Source organism: Nerophis lumbriciformis, linkage group LG11 (assembly GCF_033978685.3).
Source record: "Nerophis lumbriciformis linkage group LG11, RoL_Nlum_v2.1, whole genome shotgun sequence".
In the NCBI taxonomy this organism is placed as follows: domain Eukaryota; kingdom Metazoa; phylum Chordata; class Actinopteri; order Syngnathiformes; family Syngnathidae; genus Nerophis; species Nerophis lumbriciformis.
In genome coordinates this window covers 36,038,802-36,061,412 of record NC_084558.2, presented here as the reverse complement: position 1 = coordinate 36,061,412, position 22,611 = coordinate 36,038,802, and the positions used below count along the sequence as shown (strand labels likewise).

The window sequence follows — 22,611 nt, the reverse complement described above, 5'->3', positions numbered from 1 at the left end:
ACACTGTTTTATTTTCCTTCAATGGTGCAAAGTCTTTTGCTTTTCAGCACAGTGTCTTTTCTGCGTCCGTGTCTCTCAGCAGCACCTCCAACTCCATCTACTCGTTTCCTCACGGCTGCTGCTAATAAGGCGACAGGTGATTAGATAACAAGGTCCCACCTGGGCCATCTACGCACCTGTCGCTGTCTTCGAGGCCAGTCCTGACACACCCTGTTCCGCCGCAGGCCACGCCCCCCTCCACATATATATATATATATATATATATATTAGAGATGTCCGACGATATCGGCCTGCCGATATCATCGGCCGATAAATGCTTTAGAATGTAATAACGGAAATTATCGGTATCGTTTTTTTTAAATTATCGGTATCGTTTTTTTCATTTTATTTTATTTATTTTTATTTTTTATTAAATCAACATAGAAAACACAAGATACACTTACAATTAGTACACCAACCCAAAAAACCTCCCTCCCCCATTTACACTCATTCACACTCATTCACACAAAAGGGTTGTTTCTTTCTGTTATTAATATTCTGGTTCCTACATTATATATCAATATATATCAATACAGTCTGCAGGGATACAGTCCGTAAGCACACATGATTGTGCGTGCTGCTGGTCCACTAATAGTACTAACCTTTAACAGTTAATTTTACAAATGTTCATTAATTACTAGTTTCTACGTAACTGTTTTTGTATTGTTTTACTTTTTAATTTATTTTTCTTATTTTATTTTTATTAATTTTTTAAAAAAGGACCTTATCTTCACCATACCTGGTTGTCCAAATTAGGCATAATAATGTGTTAATTCCACGACTGTATATATTGGTATCGGTATCGGTTGATATCGGCATCTGTAATTAAGGGTTTGGTCAATATTGGAATATCGGATATCGGCAAAAAGCCATTATCGGACATCCCTTATATATATATATATATATATATATATATATATATATATATATATATATATATATATATATATATATATATATATATATATATATATACAGCCCGTCCCCTGGCCAAACATTTTTAACTTAAATTTAAATTACTCGTTACTAGTAAAAGTAACGGCGTTACTAATGCCGTTATTATAAAATGCCATTATAATGAACACTGTTCAACACTCAACTGGCGTCTGGCTGCTAAATTTGTCATGTTTCATGTGTCAGGTAAAACGTGAAGAATGGGGCCATATGTAGTAAATAAGTCCAATTTCCTCACGTTGTTGCTTTACAACAGGGGTGTCCAAGCTATGGCCCGGGGGCAAAGTGTGGCCGGCCGTCTTTGACTTTGGCCCACGGGACGTCATGAGTTTAGGAATCTTACACTCAAGAGTGTCCGCCCTGAGATCGGTAGGTTGTGAGTTCAAACCCCAGCCGAGTCATACCAAAGACTATAAAAATGGGACTCAATACCTCCCTGCTTGGCACTCAGCATCAAGGGTTTGAATTGGGGGTTAAATCACCAAAAATGATTCCCGGGCGCGGCCACCACTGCTGCTCTTTGCTCCCCTCACCTCTCAGGGGGTGATCAAGGGTAATGGGTCAAATGCAGAGAATAATTTTGCCACACCTAGTGTGTGTGTGACAATCATTGGTACTTTAACTTTAAATTTTCATAGTCTGACAATTTTGATTCTGCTTTTATGTTGCCATCTAGTGGACATCTTGAATATTTCTGGCCAATAACCTTTAATTATAATCAGAATGAACATGCACGCAGCATTTACTTATATGACTCAATGCAAACAACCTTACCGAGTCATGGTGTAAGAAAAAAAAAATTCTACCAACACCAATTGTCAATAGACATGGTCACACCCCCTCCACACCCCGGATTGTAAATAATGTAAATAATTCAATGTGATTATCTTGTGTGATGACTGTATTATGATGATAGTATATATCTGATAGTATATATCTGTATCATGAATCAATTTAAGTGGACCCCGACTAAACAAGTTGAAAAACGTATTCGGGTGTTACCATTTAGTAGTCAATTGTACAGAATATGTACTTCACTGTGTAACCTACTAATAAAAGTCTCAATCAAAGACACAACCTGCTAATTTAACTTTGCGGACTATATCAAAAAATCTCCGTGCACCATAAAAAATTCAAAATTACACCCATTTATATCCATTACGAAGCATGATGGGAAAAATGCAAAACTTTCTCTATACTTATCCATGTTTAGAACATTTCAGCTGCTTGATATTTCTGATTGATTACAAAACTTTAAGAAGGTTGTCACGGAAGTAGACAAGGTAGGAGTCGAACTTGTCACATACTCTTAGAGGCCTACTGAAATGCGATTTTCTTATTTAAACGGGGACAGCAGGTCCATTCTATGTGTCATACTTGATCATTTCGCGATATTGCCATATTTTTGCTGAAAGGATTTAGTAGAGATCATCGACGATAAAGTTCGCAACTTTTGGTCCCTGATAAAAAAAGCCTTGCCTGTACCGGAAGTAGCAGACGATATGCGCGTGACGTCACAGGTTGTGGAGCTCCTCGCATCCGCACATTGTTTACAATCATGGCCACCAGCAGCGAGAGCGATTCGGACCGAGAAAGCGACGATTTCCCCATTAATTTGAGCGAGGATGAAAAGATTCGTGGATGAGGAAAGTGAGAGTGAAGGACTAGAGGGCAGTGGGAGCGATTCAGATAGGGAAGATGCTGTGAGAGGCGGGTGGGACCTGATATTCAGCTGGGAATGACTAAAACAGTAAATAAACACAAGACATATATATACTCTATTAGCCACAACACAACCAGGCTTATATTTAATATGCCACAAATTAATCCCGCATAACAAACACCTTCCCCCTCCCATCCATATAACCCGCCAATACAACTCAAACACCTGCACAACACACTCAATCCCACAGCTCAAAGTTCCGTTCACCTTCCCAAAGTTTATACAGCACATATATTTCCCCAAAGTTACGTACGTGACATGCACATAGCGGCACGCACGTACGGGCAAGCGATCAAATGTTCGGAAGCCGCAGCTGCATGCGTACTCACGGTACCGCGTCTGCGCATCCAACTCAAAGTCCTCCTGGTAAGAGTCTCTGTTGTCCCAATTCTCCACAGGCCATTGGTAAAGCTTGACTGTCATCTTCCGGGAATGTAAACAATGAAACACCGGCTGTGTTATCCGGCACAACAGTCAGGGGGTGCATTCTACGGCGGGGGTGCGTTATCCGGCACAACACCTGCCGCAACACACCGCTTCCCACCTACAGCTTTCTTCTTTGCTGTCTCCATTGTTCATTGAACAAATTGCAAAAGATTCACCAACACAGATGTCCAGAATACTTTGGAATTTTGCGATGAAAACAGACGACTTAATAGCTGGCCACCATGCTGTCCCAAAATGTCCTCTACAATCCGTGACGTCACGCGCAGGCGTCATCATACCGAGACATTTTCAGCAGGATATTTCGCGCGAAATTTAAAATTGCACTTTAGTAAGCTAACCCGGCCGTATTGGCATGTGTTGCAATGTTAAGATTTCATCATTGATATATAAACTATCAGACTGCATGGTCGGTAGTAGTGGGTTTCAGTAGGCCTTTAATATCCAATTATACAAATTATTGATTATATATCCATTGTATTAATGGGCTTAGTCGGCTTTCGTCCCAAGTCCAAGAGATTGGACACCCCTGCTTTATAGAGTCAAGCCCGATACATCATCGGTTCCAAGCACCGTAGGTTTTGATCAGCATGCTTGACAATCTGATTTGTGTCTCCTTTACAGAGCTGCAGCACCCACGGGTGTCCTTCCGACGCCGAGCCAGGAGCGCCGACCGCCGCACCGCCCGTCCTCGGCAGAACGCTGTCTAAAGGGAAACGCTTCAGGTGAAAATGAGGCCTCATCACTCACATGCTCACGCACGGCCGGGCAAACGCAATCAAGCTGCAAAATGGCTGAGACCTTCGGACAACACACACAGATGAGTTGTGACAGAGACTTCACCTGCCAGTTTATATGCTCCGGCGGAACTGAGCAGCTTTGCGTGCACGTTTCCTCTCATTATGCCACAGTTTTACTCTCTGAATATTGCCATTGAAGTCATGGAGCTCAGTAAACATCCCCGCAGCAAAGACGACGACAAACAAAATGTTGAGTTTAACGTTGACTCGAGCTTTTGTTGCGCTCTGATTGCTGACTGGAGATGTCGGAGGTGCTTCTGCTTTGCGCCGAGTCGGGATGAAATACAGCTCGAGGAACAATCGGGGAAGTCAAGCGAAAAAAGCATCTTGCCTTTTTCATGATACGTCTGCAGATACGCTCTGACTCCTGATGACATTCATGTCAGGCAACAAGCTTCAAACCGACTCGCTGCAACTTTCTCCCCCGGGTGGCGTCACTTTGCACTCACTGCTGGCAAATCAAGTGTGAGTGACGGTAAATGTCTGCTTTCCACTTGATCTATCGCCGTTGTCCTAATTATGGGCAGCGTCGGAAAAGACGCCGGTAAATCTGCCACGTAATGGGATGCAAATGAGAAAAGATGGTGCATAAAGCGCGGCGTGTTTATTTAAAGTCTGCATGATGAGTGCAGCTTGGGGTATTATAAAGCAAGGGCGTCCAGGATGTATCGCTGATTGGAGGCTGTCGCCGCCTGACAGGTGACAAATCCGATGAAAAAAACACATCGCCGTGTCACGCAGGTGTTTCATCCGGGGCGGCGGACAGTCAATCATTCGTTCTGCTTGTCAGAGTCAGGCGAGGCGGCGGTGAATTAGACTCTGATGGATGATTTGGAGATGTTTTCAGCTATTGACCCCAGAAAGAGCAAAGCACAGCCAGCCAGAAAACCAACAAGCATAAAAAGCAGTCAGAGTGAAGCAAGACATACCTTTATATCTTCTGGGTGAGTACAATAACTACTATTTACATGTACATTTGGGGCAGTGATGGGGAAGGTAAGCTGTGAGTTACTCTCGATGATATGTAACTAAGGCTACGTTCTAGGGTTGTACGGTATACCGGTATTAGTATAGTACCGCGATACTAATTACCGTATTTTTCGGAGTATAAGTCGCACCTGCCGAAAATGCATAAAAAAGAAAGAAAAAAACATATATAAATCGCACTGGAGCCCGGCCAAACTATGAAAAAAACTGCAACTTATAGTCCGAAAAATACGGTAATCATTTTCGGTAGCGAACCGCCTCTGAAAAGTACCGGTCCGCGAATACTGGTCTCCATGGCGACAAATAAAGTTAGTTTCTTACAAGTATCATCCGAGGAATAGCTAAACATGCTTCACTACACACCGTAGCTCACCGGCGTCAAAATGTAAACAAACGCCATTGGTGGATCTACATCTAACATCCACTGTAATGATATCAAGTACAGTAGTGTATTTAGTCTATACTCCTATAATTACGTCGATATTATCTTCTTTCATTTTTTTAAAATGTATATTATGTTTATAAACTCAGGAAATATGTCCCTGGACACATGAGGACTTTGAATATGACCAATGTATGATCCTGTAACGACTTGGTATCGGATTGATACCCAAATTTGTGGTATCATCCAAAAGTAATGTAAAGCATCCAAACAACAAAAGAATGAGTGATTATTACATTTTAACAGAAGTGTAGATAGAACATGTTCAGAGAGAAGGTAAGCGGATATTAACAGTAAATGAACAAGTAGATTAATAATTTATTTTCTACCACTTGTCCTTAATATTTTTGACAAAATAATAGAATGATAAATGACACAATATGTTACTGCATATGTCAGCAGCTAAATTAGGAGTCTTTGTTTGTTTACTTACTACTAAAAGACAAGTTTTCTTGTATTTTCACTATTTTATTTAAGGACAAACTTGCAATAGAAACATATGTTTAATGTACCGTAAGATTTTTTGTTAAAGGGGAACATTTTCACATTTTCAGAAGGGTTAAAACCATTAAAAATCAGTTCTCAGTGGCTTATTTTATTTTTCAAAGTTTTTTTCAAAATTTTACATATCACGCAATTGTCATGTCTGTGTAATCAAGTTTTGTTTTAAGTATGTTTTGTTTAGTTTCTGTCTTTTCACTCCCTTGTCTGGTCACCATAGCAACCATTAGTTTTCACCTGTCACGTCACGCACCTGTTTCACGTCTTGAGTCACGCACCTGTTTTCGTTAATCATGTCCATAGTATTTAAGTTAATTCATTTTCTGTTGTTCGGCCTGACGACCTCGCACCCCATATATGCTTCTGCACACTCCTCTATGATCCTGCTTCATGTCCCTTGTCACATTAATAAATAAATCATGTACCTTGGTTCCCGTCTCGCCCGTGCCAACTTTCCGCTGCATCCTGGAAAAGCAAACTCTCAAGATCAAGTCCTGACAGTAGGTCGTCAGCAGACCCGCTTTTCCGCACCTGAGTTGGACAATTTTGACGAGGGAACATGGGCGGTCCTGTGCGCGATGGAAGAGGAAACGCTGCGCTACTCCTCCGTGGAGCGCAGAGATCTCATGTGGGGTCCGACCGGCAAACTGGTGCCGATCAGCTCCGTTTGGCCCGGGGACGTTGGCGCGTCATCCCAGCCAAGGAAGCGCCGCCAAAGGCGAGGGACGCCAGGAAGGACATCCGCGAGCCAGCGGGACACGCCGCTCCCACAAGCCCCTCCCCCTCCGGGCGGAAGCAAGCAGCAGCCAGCCCGGCTTCGCCCGGATGACGTCAAAGACCAGGATTTTTTTTTTCTGAATTCTTTTTCTTTTGATTCCCCGCTCCCCAGGACTCAAGCCACACCCAAGACACAAAACAATTTTTTTTCACCCACTCAATCCCAGGCACAAGAAAGACAATTTGGACAATTTAATGGGGAAGTTTCTGCCCTCCTCCGCCCACCCCTACAGAGAGTTCCAGACCGCAGGGAGCGCGTCTGGTATCCGCCCCTTGAGGGGGGGGCTGGGGTCGGGAGCTGTGTAGGTGGGGTGGCTCTGCATCACCATGTTAAGCCACAGCCTCCCTCACGACTGCCCTCACCAGTCTTCCGACCTGCCAAGCCGCAACCCCCAGCTAGACCACCTCCACCTGCACCAAGGCTAGCACCAGTAGCTCCACGACGCCAAGCTCCGGTACCAGCTCCACGACGCCAAGCTCCGGTACCAGCTCCACGACGCCAAGCTCCGGTACCAGCTCCACGACGCCAAGCTCCGGTACCAGCTCAACGACGCCAAGCTCCGGTACCAGCTCAACGACGCCAAGACCCGGTACCAGCTCAACGACGCCAAGACCCGCCATGCCAAGACCAAGACCCGCCATGCCAAGACCAAGACCCGCCATGCCAAGACCAAGACACGCCATGCCAAGACCAAGACACGCCATGCCAAGACCAAAACACGCCATGCCAAGACCAAGACACGCCATGCCAAGACCAAGACACGCCATGCCAAGACCAAGACCAAGACCAAGACCCGCCAGACCAAGACCCACACCAAGACCCACACCAAGACCAAGACCAAGACACGCCATGCCAAGACCAAGACACGCCATGCCAAGACCAAGACCAAGACACGCCATGCCAAGACCAAGACCAAGACCCGCCATGCCAAGACCAAGACCAAGACCCGCCATGCCAAGACCAAGACCAAGACCCACCATGCCAAGACCAAGACCCGCCATGCCAAGACCAAGACCAAGACCCACACCAAGACCAAGACCCGCCATGCCAAGACCCACACCAAGACCAAGACCCACGCCGAGCTTCGCCGCTGGACGCGTCACGCCGAGCTTCGCCGCCTGACTTGCCACGCCGAGCTGCCACGCCTGCCAAGTTGACGACGCGCCTGCCTCCTCGTCGGCTACGGATATGGCCGCTACCTGGTCGCCCGCCACGCCAAGTGCGCCCACCTCCCAGTCGGCCACGAATGTGGCCAATCCCTGGGCGTCCGCCTCGCCTGCTGCAGCGGCGTTCCACTCGCCGCCGCCACTTGACTTTGCCTCGGTGGATTCGGGGCCACTTGGGCTGGCGACCCACCGCCATGTCCCCCTCCCGCCCTCCCATGACTTTTAAGTTTTTTCTTGGACATCTGGTATCTGTCCTTAAGGGAGGGGCTCTGTCATGTCTGTGTAATCAAGTTTTGTTTTAAGTATGTTTTGTTTAGTTTCTGTCTTTTCACTCCCTTGTCTGGTCACCATAGCAACCATTAGTTTTCACCTGTCACGCACGCACCTGTTTCACGTCTTGAGTCACGCACCTGTTTTCGTTAATCATGTCCATAGTATTTAAGTTAATTCATTTTCTGTTGTTCGGCCTGACGACCTCGCACCCCATATATGCTTCTGCACACTCCTCTATGATCCTGCTTCATGTCCCTTGTCACATTAATAAATAAATCATGTACCTTGGTTCCCGTCTCGCCCGTGCCAACTTTCCGCTGCATCCTGGAAAAGCAAACTCTCAAGATCAAGTCCTGACAGCAATATCCCTAAAAAAAGCTTCAAAGTGCCTGATTTTAACCATCGTTATATACACCCGTCCATTTTCCTGTGACGTCACACAGTGATGCCTATACAAACAAACATGGCGGGTAGAACAGCAAGATATAGCGGCATTAGCTCGGATTCAGACTCGGATTTCAGCGGCTTAAGCGATTCAACAGATTATGCATGTATTGAAACGGATGGTTGTAGTGTGGAGGCAGGTAGCGAAAACAAAATTGAAGAAGAAACTGAAGCTATTGAGCCATATCGGTTTGAACCGTATGCAAGCGTAACCGACGAAAACGTTTGTTTGGCATTAAAGGAAACTAACAACTATGAACTAGGTTTACAGCATATGAAATACATTTGGCAACAACATGCACTTTGAGAGTGCAGACAGCCCATTTCAGGCGCGCTAAGAACATATATTTTTCCACGATTTCAGCACTCAGGTTAACCATACCTAAATAGACACAAAATACTGCATTACACAAGACTACCCGAATGTACTCATAAGATTGAAATAAATAAATGTTTTTAAGCTAAATTATTGGTAAACACAGTTTATGTATAATAATTTACGTAAAACCGCGAGTAATGAATAAAGTTTTCATCAATTAATATATTCTGTGGACATACCCTCATCCGCTCTCTTTTCCTGAAAGCTGATCTGTCCAGTTTTGGAGTTGATGTCAGCAGGCCAGGGAAGCTAGGGTCGATATTCTTCTCTTGATCATCTTCGGTGGCATAAGGGACGGTTGCCATCTCTGTCGTAGCATAGCTTTCGTCGGTAAAGTGTGCGGAACAAACGACTGACCATTTCGTCGGCTTTCCCCACACCCTCGTATTTTGAACAAATTTCGTCCAATTTCTTGCCACTTTCGCATCTTTGGGCTACTGGTGCAACTTGAATCCGTCCCTGTTCGTGTTGTTACACCCTCGGACAACACACCAACGAAAGTGAGAAAATGGCGGATTGCTTCCCGATGTGACGTCACGTTGTGACGTCATCGCTCCGAGAGCGAATAATAGAAAGGCGTTTAATTCGCCAAAATTCACCCATTTAGAGTTCGGAAATCGGTTAAAAAAATATATGGTCTTTTTTCTGCAACATCAAGGTATATATTGACGTTTACATAGGCAAGTGATAATGTTCCCCATTAAAATAAGCCAAAAATGCAAGTTTTTGTGGTCCCCTTTATTTAGAAAGGTACCGAAAATTATCAAAATAATTTTGGTACCGGTACCAAAATATTGGTATCGGGACAACACTACTACGTTCACACTGCAGGGTTGGATGTACAATTCGGATGTTTTGGTCAAATTCAATCTTTTAAGTTGCGTTCACGCCTTACTGACAACAACTCATGATCTGATTGGCTATGGCAATTGTCTATCAACTGTATGTGTCCGTTTACTTACAGTGCACAGCATACTTGATTCTGAAGGCCCTGGGCAGATTTGGTACAGCATGGCAACATAAACCAACTGAATACTGATTGGATACAAACTCTAACCTAAAAACAACAGCACTGGAAAGAGCATAATATGACATTAAGAGAACATGAATACTTTTAGATATTTAGGGAAAGTAAATAAAAAATTACTTTAATCTTTAAATATGATCATGATTTCTAATTATGTAAGGCCAGCAGAGACAGTGTTTACGGAATTAAACATGGCTTCTACTCTAGGTCTCAATGCTGGGGCGTTTGTGGCAATTTTCAAGATTTTGAGCAATCAAAGCCAACATTTCCTGAACCGAATGATTGCGCATTGAAGATTGAGGTGGAAGAGGGCGAGTATTATGGCTCCGGCAGTTTAAGGGAATATTGTGCCTTGTGTCTGCTTGAAGAGCGTGACAGGCAGGAGTGGTAAGGAGTCAACTACTAGTAACATCACTATGAGCCCGTTGACCTTCTAGAAATATAAAAGGCAGCTCAGCTCGCTCGCAGTCCTGGCTAATTCGCTTTTAGCGTAACGTTAGCTCATTTTGCGGTGTGTGTGTGTGCGTGTGTGTGTGTGTGTGTGTGTTACGGACAGCAAAGCCCTGTCTGTCTGTTATTTCACTTGACCTTTTTCTGTGTTGATTGAGCTGTGTTGAAGCAGCAAAAAAGGAGGAGGTTAAATGAAGAGTTTCTGTCTCTGATAGTTGATATAATAATGTAACTGCATCATTAAGCATATAAATAATAAATAAATGGGTTATACTTGTATAGCGCTTTTCTACCTTCAAGGTACTGAAAGCGCTTTGACAGTATTTCCACATTCACCCATTCACACACACATTCAAACACTGATGGCGGGAGCTGCCATGCAAGGCGCTAACCAGCAGCCATCAGAAGTGTCTTGCACAAGGACACAACGGATGTGACTAGGATGGTACAAGGTGGGGATTGAACCCCAGTAACCAGCAACCCTCCGATTGCTGGCACGGCCACTCTACCAACTGCGCCACACCGTCCCTACATGAACTCCATGGTGTTCAGGGATGAATAGTCTCTCCTATTGCTATTGTACTACTTTTTCAGCTATAGTTACATTAATCATTAGTAATGCAGCAGCCTAGTTTTGAATGGCAGGGTCCCTGCTATCACATGTTGATAAAAATATAACATTTACATAATAAAAATTAACTACAGGCTTCCCAAATGCTGTAATAAATTAAGCATGATGAGTTGACTTGAAGCTGTTTAATTTTACACTTTTTATATGTAGAAGAAAAGTTTTGTCATTTTATTTAATCCGAGCAACAACTTGAGGCAGTTTAATGTTGATTAACGTGGGCCGAATTATTATAGTGTTCCCAATGTTAAAAGGATAAAGCCATTGTTTACAAATTTGGTAAATAAATAACCAAAAAATGTATATTTTGTTGTTTTCTTACTGTACCGAAAATGAACCGAACCGTGACCTCTAAACCGAGGTACGTACCAAACCGAAATTTTTGTGTACCGTTACACCCCTAGAAAATACAGTAGCGTAGTAGGCCTAAGTGTTCTTTAAAAACAAGGTTTACAGTAGCCAAAATGTCATATTTTTGGCTACTGTAACATTACACACAGTTTGAAGAGTAACTGTGTTTGAATATTTATTTAAGTGTTTTATTGGCATACTACTAGATCAGTGGTTCTTAACCTGGGTGAGTCGGCCTCAGGGGACACACCCGACTCATCGTTTAAATAACAACTTTTCCCTATCGGCGCATTATGGATACCCCCAAACAATGTCCCCTCTAATTTTCCATATGCTTGAGCAAACGCAAAAACTCCTTGCGCATTCAGTGGAGCACATGTGAGCGACGTCAGACGTGCACATGCACTTTGGCCACACCAGCAGCACACCTGTCCCAAATAAATAAAATGTTTTATTATTATAATCAAATGACAGAAGTCATTTCCATGAGATTATTTTCTAATATAAATATTTTGGCCCACTTACAATGACAATAACAAAACATATTGTTTTTTCAGGAGCTGTGTACTCGTATTGTATGTCTGGGTGAGGGTCCTGCTTTGGAAATAATTTGTACACCTTTCAGATATTGCATTTAGTTACCACTTAAACATTCACATGTTGCACAATGAGATGTAAACAGGAGATCATGTGTACATTCCTGTAACTTTCTGTTTGTAAAATGTACCTTTATTAGTATTTCTTTAATATAATAACATCATTTCATGATTAATATTTATGAATTAAGATTAAATTAAGAAAAAAAACATTTTATTTTTCACTAGAGAAGGGTTCGGTGAATAAGCATATGAAACTGGTTCGGTACCTCCTACAAGGTTAAGAACCACTGTACTAGATGGAGCCTGCGTACCACTAAACAGCCGACTACTAAGACAATTAACTGTTGACAGGTGACAATTTATCTATATTTCAGTTTTGCAATATGTTTGCTTGCTACAGTTGCATTTTCTGTTCCTGTTGCTGTCACACGTTTGCATAACTCCTTGTTGCTAGGCAGAATTCATAGGGCTCCATCATAACTGATGGCCTGTTGGAGACGTTGTTTATGTACAAACCCCGTTTCCATATGAGTTGGGAAATTGTGTTAGATGTAAATATAAACGGAATACAATGATTTGCAAATCCTTTTCAACCCATATTCAATTGAATGCAATACAAAGACAAAATATTTGATGTTCAAACTCATAAACTTTATTTTTTTTGTGCAAATAATAATTAACTTAGAATTTCATGGCTGGAACACGTGCCAAAGTAGTTGGGAAAGGGCATGTTCACCACTGTGTTACATGGCTTTTCCTTTTAACAACACTCAGTAAACGTTTGGGAACTGAGGAGACACATTTTTTAAGCTTCTCAGGTGGAATTCTTTCCCATTCTTGCTTGATGTACAGCTTAAGTTGTTCAACAGTCCGGGGGTCTCCGTTGTGGTATTTTAGGCTTCATAATGCGCCACACATTTTCAATGGGAGACAGGTCTGGACTACAGGCAGGCCAGTCTAGTACCCGCACTCTTTTACTGTGAAGCCACGTTGATGTAACACGTGGCTTGGCATTGTCTTGCTGAAATAAGCAGGGGCGTCCATGGTAACGTTGCTTGGATGGTAACATATGTTGCTCCAAAACCTGTATGTACCTTTCAGCATTAATGGTACCTTCACAGATGGGTAAGTTACCCATGCCTTGGGCACTAATACACCCCCATACCATCACACATGCTGGCTTTTCAACTTTGCGCCTATAACAATCTGGATGGTTCTTTTCCTCTTTGGTCCAGAGGACACAACTTCCACAGTTTACAAAAACAATTTGAAATGTGGACTCGTCAGACCACAGAACACTTTTCCACTTTGTATCTGTCCATCTTAGATGAGCTCAGGCCCAGCGAAGCCGACGGCGTTTCTGGGTGTTGTTGATAAACGGTTTTCGCCTTGCATAGGAGAGTTTTAACTTGCACTTACAGATGTAGCGACCAACTGTAGTTACTGACAGTGGTTTTCTGAAGTGTTCCTGAGCCCATGTGGTGATATCCTTTACACACTGATGTCGCTTGTTGATGCAGTACACTCTTAGAAATAAAAGTGCTAAGTAGAACCATATAAGGTTCTTCGGCTCGTCCTCATAGGAGAACCCTTTTTGGCTCCAAGTAGAACCTTTTTATAAAGGTTCCACCTGGAACCCTTTTGGAGGGTTCTACCTAGAACCCAACATGAAGGGTTATACCTAGAACTGCATGTGTAAGGTTCTACCCAGAACCCCCCATGAGAGGTTCTACAAAGAACCCACGCAGGGAGTTCCACTAAGAACCCTTTCATGTTTCAAGGGTTACATCTAGAACCCACACAGGGAGTTCCACTAAGAACCCTTTCGTATTTCAAGGGTTTCATCTAGAACCCACACAGGGAGTTCCACTAAGAACCCTTTCATGTTTCAAGGGTTTCATCTAGAACCCACACAGGGAGTTCCACTAAGAACCCTTTCGTATTTCAAGGGTTTCATCTAGAACCCACACAGGGAGTTCCACTAAGAACCCTTTCGTTTGTCAAGGGTTTCATCTAGAACCCACGCAGGGAGTTCCACTAAGAACCCTTTCGTATTTCAAGGGTTTCATCTAGAACCCACACAGGGAGTTCCACTAAGAACCCTTTCGTTTGTCAAGGGTTTCATCTAGAACCCATGCAGGGAGTTCCACTAAGAACCCTTTTATGTTTCAAGGGTTTCATCTAGAACCCATGCAGGGAGTTCCACTAAGAACCCTTTCATGTTTCAAGGGTTTCATCTAGAACCCACACAGGGAGTTCCACTAAGAACTATTTCATGTTTCAAGGGTTTCATCTAGACCTGACACAGGGGGTTCTAAAAACATCCCTTTTCAAAGGTTTTCACCGATAACCGTCTTGTCTTCTGAGGGTTCTATAAAGAACCATGTTGTATTCTACAGATCAGTTTAGTTCATATTATATTGTGGTCATTTATCATGTTGACATTGAACAAACATTCAAAACATTTTAATGAGAAAAACATTTATTTAAAGATAATCCAACAAAACAGGAGAGGCTGTGTAGGTCCCAGGGGAGAACAGGTCAAAAGTCAGCATAGGTCCAGTGGAATCAGCAACATGACACATCATGCTGTCCTCAGGTGAATTTGTGTAAATAAATCTCCAGCAATGGTGACATGGCAGAAAGAGACACAAAATAGTTTTAGTTCAATCAATCCAAGGTGCACTTACTGCATTTACTGCGCCTTATTGTAAGCTATCTACAAACAATAAAATAATGCATGGTCCAATGAAAAGAATCAGTGTACATATTGTATGTACTAATTGTGACAGTGGAACAGAATCATGAGAAAGTGAGGGAATCCCACAAAGTTTTCACATTGATTTAAATAATGTTGAAATACTTTTCAGTGTTATGTAACAAGTACTCAAAATGTTACGTATTGTAACAATAATGGACTAGAGACGTCACTATGCCAAAATCAAACAAAATGTATTGGTCCAAAATATGTATTAAATAAGGGATATTTTTTTTATCAATATGTACAAACAAAGGGCAGCAGCAGGAATTTGACCATTAACAAGAACATAAAGCATGAAATCCCATGCTGCAACACATCTACTCACTACTAGTCTCTTCACTGAAATGGGTACAACACTGTGGTCCTTGATCCTCAACACAAATCTTTCAATGAAAATAAGAGTTTTTCTCAGTTCCTTTGGGTACTGGACAGCAAAAACAATATAGAGTGACATTAATGCACTCATAGCATATGATATGTCCATGCTGCTGTCCTCAGTCAAAACCTGTATACCATCCAGGTATAGGGTTATCCTTTGTGCCTGCAAAGGGTTCCCCTCGTGTGTGTTATGGAGCATGATTGCTGGAGTAGGCACGCTTGGCTCCTATGCAATAAAAACAGATACATGTCAGTAAATAAAACCTGTTGTGAAAACAGCAAAATGACTCAATGTTGCCATAATATGGATAATGCCAATTCCTAAATCTTGACCTTAAATGCAGTATTTACCTCCAGTAGAGTGTATAGAAAAGATGAGTCCTCTCTGAAAATGGAAGGCAGCAGTAGAATTGCTGCATCCCTAATGAGTCCTGAGGAAATAAAATAATTCTGTAATATTTTTTGTTTTCAGAAATACAGATTGTGGCTCCTGTAGATACACATATAGGCCTAGATACCTCGTCTTACTGAATCATCCAGGCAGGCATTGATTGCCCTCTGGCAGCAGTCCTTTAAGTCACACATAGATGCTCTTTGAACCATCTTCGTTGCCATTCGATCCAGCTCTGTGACCATTCTGCGATCAGCTTCTACAAGGAATTGCTCCTTCATCTCCCACAGAAGCTGTAAGGAGGGATAAAAAGTGTCATCTCAAAATACTTGATGATCATAAATGAAATAATACACATACAATTAAATATGGTCAATTCAATGCTTGAAGATACCAACTATTTTAGGAAGCTTCAGTGCGGGAAACTTTTCGATGATTTCCTCTGCCTTGGCAGTTGCCATGAAGGTCTTTCGGTATGCATAGGTTCGTCTCATTCTCCCCTTTAAAGAGTTCAGATCTGGGTGTACCTTAAGCATCTCTGTAGACATTTCATTGATATGAGCTTCAATGCTCCTTTCATCCTCTCTACATTCTTCACTCTCCTGAGCCAATATGCATTCAAGAAAAATGACAAGCAATATAGTAAGAGGTAACCATTAAGATGAGGTGTACATGTTTTTTAAAAAGTTATATAATATGGAAGAATCATCCTCTCTGTAACCTTCGTCTTGTGTTATCTTTCTGCTACCACTATGTTGGAGACCAAGCTCAAGCCCAGTCTCCCTGCTCCTCCTACCCGCACATTAGTGTGTGCTCAACATGGATGTATTAGATCCATGGTGCTCACCAGCCCACCCATCCCTCCAAAGACGAGCTAGATGGCGACCGCAACGCCGCTACCGACAACGTTAAAGCTCCTTCTAACATTGACAATTTATACTATAATATTTCATTAAAATAACAACTACGATAACCTTTTTAGAATGATTTAAGATTAATTGTACAGATATATTGTAACCTATTTTGTTATGGCAGCTCTCAGCAGAGCTGTCAGGTATTGTATTGTTTGACCACAATACAATTTGTTTGTTTGTTTTCTACAGGAAAACAAACAAATAAGCAAACGAACAAAACATAACAAGAAACAAATGCTTAGTCCACCTTTTACCATAAAAGTCCTCAGCTAGGGTCAAGCATGCTGAAATAAGATATTATATTTAGCTCACCTTGATTCTCAGAAGTTTCTTCTGTTCTCTCTCCTGTTCTTCTTTGTTCTGTTCTGTTCACAGTAATCACTATTGGTATGTCACACCTGGTTTGTAGGCAGGGAAGACCAGACCATGTGGTGCAATCCATGGGGCAACCAGCTCTTAACTCACACATGACAGCCACCATCATGCCAGCTCCCTGGCCCAACACACCAAACATTGCCCTTTCCCCTGGGAGATCAGGGTTCAATTCCCAGCATCAACAAACCCTGATGTAGTAGCCTAAAAGTCAGCATTACAGTGTGATTTTTGCATCAGTTAAGGCTTGGCCTCTGACATCAAAGACCGTTGTCTATCAATGAACTTATATGCAGCTTCACAACTGGACTAAGCCAGTCAGCAGGGTACAGCAGCCATGGGATGAGGCCGATCATGGAAAAGTATGAGGAGGAGACAAATACATGAGTAAAATTGTCTGTAAAATAAGTGTTTAATATTTTTTAAATTGTCTGTCACTAATCCACACATCACCTCAGTATGCATTAACATGGTCACTCTGCATCAACCAGGCCTTGAACTCACAACTTCAAACTGTATCCCTAGATCACCTGACTTGTAACAAACTTCCAAAAGCCTTTGTCCAGTGAGTCGTATAGCTCACTTAGATGCCCCAGAAAGAGGGGTTATATCCTTGCTGCAGGGACCACCTTGCTAGTTCTTTGCTGTGTGTCATTTCCTCCTGAAGAAGGGAGTAGTGTAACTAAACTAAATAAACACAATAATAACTGCTGCGCAGCAATGGGTCGGGTCCGGGCGATTTTTGGCAAATTAAGGCAATTCTGAGCAACAAACAGGAGAACAGGAAGGCAAGACAGTTGACATTATAATGTTCCTTTTGCACCAGTTGAGGCTAAAATCCACAACAATAGAACCAAAGACTGTGGTCTATCATGCTGAGCTAATTGGCAAGTGACAATTCAACAGTGGCTTCACAAATTGATTAAGCCATTCACTGTTGTGCATGCAGATTTAAAACCACTGTAAATATATCAGTTATCAAGACAAAAGTCTGAAAATACACATATTGCATCTAGACAGAATGGAGATTTTGGTAATTTGATTTTTTAATTGATTCGATTTGCTCCATAAGTTAATAACTGATGTTTAATCTATCATGACTCTAAAATGTTTGCTTCACAAAGACCATCTGGCATTTTCATGAGCTGTCATCACCACCTTTGTCAGGGCTTGAACCCAGGTTCTTTGGCACCAAGAACCAGCTCCTAAATCCCTGAGCTATTTCTCAAACGGAATCACTAGCCAGACAGCAGTTGTCAAGGCAGATTTCAAAAATGGTCCTCCCAGTCACAGCTAATCTTTGCCTGAGTCAACAAGATTTGCTGATGAAGATCTTGCTTTCTTATAATTAATGGTTGTGGAAATAAATTGGTAACAGAACATTTCAGTTATAGGACTGCCATTATTTGTATGTCTGATCATAAGGTGTAAGGTAATAGACTAGTATGGTGGACCTGATGACTGAAGGCAGCCAGCTGGTTAGCTCAGTCACTATTGCCAGTGACTTTAGACTGGGTGGCAGGTGTTCAAATCCCAAGATGGGCAATTATGTTACAGTTTGATCAACAGGATCTGGGGAAGAAGAGTTTGCTTTAAAATAAACAAAAAAATTGAATATGAAAAGTATTTGTATCAGTAGTCACAAGGAAATGTATTTTGCACCATTATTGGCAAATGTTATCAGGAAGTATGTCCCTGGTGACACAGGATCTTACTCATGCTTTCAACAATCCCTGAAGAACTCTTTCTTCCAAAAACGGTTCTCTGGATCAAAATAGTTCTTACTGGAACCCTTAGTGTTAGTGAGAACCCTTTTAAAACCAATTATTCAGAAAAGGGGTTTTAAAGGGTTCTCTGGATCAAAATGGTTCTTACTGGAACCATTAGCGTTACCAAGAACCCTTGAAAAACCCTTTCTTCGGGAAAGGGTTTTTCAGAAGCAAATGGTTCCAGTTAGAACCTCAGCCCTTGTAGAAGAACCCTTTTGGAACCCTTATTTCTAAGAGTGTACAGCCTGAGGGATCGAAGGTCACAGGCTTAGCTGCTTACGTGCAGTGATTTCTCCAGATTCTCTGAACCCTTTGATGATATTACGGAGCGTAGATGGTGAAATCCCTAAATTCCTTGCAATAGCTGGTTGAGAAAGGTTTTTCTTAAACTGTTCAACAATTTGCTCACGCATTTGTTGACAAAGTGGTGACCCGCGCCCCATCCTTTTTTGTGAATGACTGAGCATTTCATGGAATCTACTTTTATACCCAATCATGGCACCCACCTGTTCCCAATTTTTATTCAACTGAATATGGGTTGAAAATGATTTGCAAATCATTGTATTCCGTTTATATTTACATCTAACACAATTTCCCAACTCATATGGAAACGGGGTTTGTAAAAGTTAAGTAGAAGAAGCATGTTTTATGGCAGTCTCTGTACGAGAAGGAAAACATAATTCATCTATTTTATGCCTCAGGCTTGCAACACATATTTGAGTCGCGAAAACGTCCCGATCAATGACGCCCAATCAATCAATCGTTTCCGAGCGAGAAGCGCTGCAACTAAAGCGCCTCGTTTCGCTTCTTTCCCCCAAAGTTTGACACCAAGAACACTTTGCGAGTCGATGTCTAATCACGGCGCCGCTGCCAGTCGATGCTTCGCCTTCTTGCGCCCGCTGAACATTTTCACGTCATAATTAAATTATGAAGGAATTGCCGAGACTTGAGGGCTGATCGATAACCTGAAGTTGGAGCCGTTTTTAACACGTGGTGGGTGTATTTATTGGGAACATCACACTTTCAATAAAAAGAGGGAAAATGATGATGTTTACTCTCGCAGGCGAGCGGGCTGAATCAGAACGATATGCATTTGCTGTTAAAGCTATTAATCAACAAAAATATATAAAAATAAACGACCTGTGATTTTTCAAGTTTTTGCACGTCAACTCTTTGGTGTTTTTGACTTTCACTATCCTTGTTGCCAAAAACAACACCCAAGCTGCGAGAACACCAACTTTGTTATTTTCTTCTTTTTCTTTCACCTCAGCTCTGAGGATATGTTACATGCTGTTATTGTGCACAAACACAAACGTTCTTATGAAAGACACCAAAGCGGCAAGATGATGAAGAAACCAACCCCATCCTGAAAATGTTTCCTGCTATTTCTGTTCTTACTGAATACTCCATCATCAAAAATCCAAGCTGTTTTTCACATAATACAAGGACATGTGCTTTTGCAAACTTAGCTGACTTTTCGGTCTGGCTGGAAACAGCGATAGAGAAGTATAACAAAAAAATCTGTACTCTCGATCAATGAGAGTTGACGCAAATGGGCAAATTAGTCAGAATATGACATGAATAAAGTGGTAATGAAACAATAATGAGGCCATATTTTAACGAGAGGAAAGTGGAAAGGAGACGAGACGTCGCAAGAATACTAGAGTAGTGCGGTAAAAAAAAGTTGTTTGAAGTAGTTTTATGTGAAAGTCGCAGTTTACAAGAACATTGTCGGGGTGTGACATGAATTCACCCTATTTTTCGGACCATAAGGCGCATTAAAGGAGTCATATTATGATTTTTTTCGCACATTTAAAACACTTCTTTGTGGTTTACATAACATGTAATGGTGGTTATTTGCTCAAAATGTTGCATTGATTATGTTTTACAGATCATCTTCAAGTCTCTTCAGGATGCGCCGTTTTGTGGGCGGTCTTATTTACGTGCCTCCACTTCGACTGTATCTTCTCCCCGTCATCTTTGCTGTCGTTTTTAGCGCTTTCATAGCAAGTTTACTGACAGATTAAGTTTGAACTATACACTATTTGGTATTAGCAATGGCAACAGTGGAGAATGAATGCCCCACAATAAGAGGATAGAGAAAAAGAGGGCGCTTATTGACTACGGCGCAGGCTACAATGGCGCAAATTAAAAAATACACATCAGCTGGAACCAATAGGTAAGAAAAGTTGGTTTTGCATAATAGGTCGAAACAAAACGCCCAATAATTTCTCTCCTGATAGGTGCCATTGTGAATACACACACCATGATAAAACCTGTATGCTGAAGCACAGGACGTCTGACTATGGGAGCCATAATGCTCCATCGATCCATCAAGCGGTGCGGCTTCGTAGCTTACCAAAGTCGTACTAAAACATTCTGATAGATTTTTGAGCGTTGTGTGTGACGTTTTATATTCTCAATAAAACCTCAAAATTTAGGGCTGGCTTGCTTACTGGTACTTACTTGCTAGTGTAATTGTTTTAAACAGGGGGCGTCAACCTGCAGTCCACACGTATCTCATAAGTGTGACTGCCATTTACTGGTCAGACTTATCATCACACCATGTACCATATAAAATTGGTTTGAGGTCGGTAAGCACAAAGAGAATTAATACATACACAAGGCGCACCGGGTTATTTATAAGAATAGTGGTTATTTACGGAAAATAAGTTGCCATTTTTTTTAGAAAGTTGTCATTTTAACACGATAGTTGCAATTTTACAAGAATTAAATTTTAATTAGGCATGTCCGATAATGGCTTTTTGCCGATATCCGATATTCCGATATTGTCCAACTCTTAATTACCGATACCGATATCAACCGATACCGATATATACAGTCGTAGAATTAACACATTGTTATGCCTAATTTGGACAACCAGGTATGGTGATGCCTGCGCGTGACGTCACGGATTGTAGAGGACATTTTGGGACAGCATGGTGGCCAACTATTAAGTTGCCTGTTTTCATCGCAAAATTCCACAGTATTCTGGACATCTGTGTTGGTGAATCTTTTGCAATTTGTTCAATGAACAATGGAGACAGCAAAGAAGAAAGCTGTAGGTGGGAAGCGGTGTATTGCGGCAGGTGTTGTGCCGGATAACGCACCCCCGCCGTAGAATGCACCCCCTGACTATTGTGCCGGATAACACAGCCGGTGTTTCATTGTTTACATTCCCGAAAGATGACAGTCAAACTTTACCAATGGCCTGTGGAGAACTGGGACAACAGAGACTCTTACCAGGAGGACTTTGAGTTGAATGCGCAGACACGGTACCGTGAGTACGCATGCAGCTGCGGCTTCCAAACATTTGATCGCTTGCCCATACGTGCGTGCCGCTATGTGCATGTCACGTACGTAACTTTGGGGACTTTGGGGAAATATATGTGCTGGGGAGGTGAACGGTACTTTGGGCTGTGGGATTGAGTGTGTTGTGCAGGTGTTTGAGTTGTATTGGTGGGTTATATGGACGGGAGGGGGGAGGTGTTTGTTATGCGGGATTAATTTGTGGCATATTAAATATAAGCCTGGTTGTGTTGTGGCTAATAGAGTATATATATGTCTTGTGTTTATTTACTGTTTTAGTCATTCCCAGCTGAATATCAGGTCCCACCCGCCTCTCACAGCATCTTCCCTATCTGAATCGCTCCCACTGCCCTCTAGTCCTTCACTCTCACTTTCCTCATCCACAAATCTTTCATCTTCGCTCAAATTAATGGGGAAATCGTCGCTTTCTCGGTCCGAATCGCTCTCGCTGCTGGTGGCCATGATTGTAAACAATGTGCAGATGTGAGGAGCTCCACAACCTGTGACGTCACGCGCATATCGTCTGCTACTTCCGGTACAGGCAAGGCTTTTTTATCAGCCACCAAAAGTTGCAAACTTTATCGTCGATGTTCTCTACTAAATCCTTTCAGCAAAAATATGGCAATATCGTGAAATGATCAAGTATGACACATAGAATGGACCTGCAATCCCCTTTTAAATAAGAAAATCGCATTTCAGTAGGCCTTTAAACGGAGGTACAGACAGTAGCTC

The 22,611-nt window shown here is 42.2% G+C and overlaps 1 protein-coding gene across 4 annotated transcripts in view; it reads left to right on the top strand.

The window, feature by feature from the left end:
• The window catches only part of nrg3b (neuregulin 3b), a 591,304-nt gene that overhangs the window by 548,482 nt on the left and 20,211 nt on the right, over positions 1–22,611 (top strand). For all 4 annotated transcript variants that reach the window (XM_061966725.2, XM_061966726.2, XM_061966727.2 and 1 more), the window contains one exon: positions 3,785–3,885. In XM_061966725.2, coding sequence (XP_061822709.2) covers positions 3,785–3,885 — 101 coding nt within the window. The remainder of the gene's footprint in view (positions 1–3,784; positions 3,886–22,611) is intronic.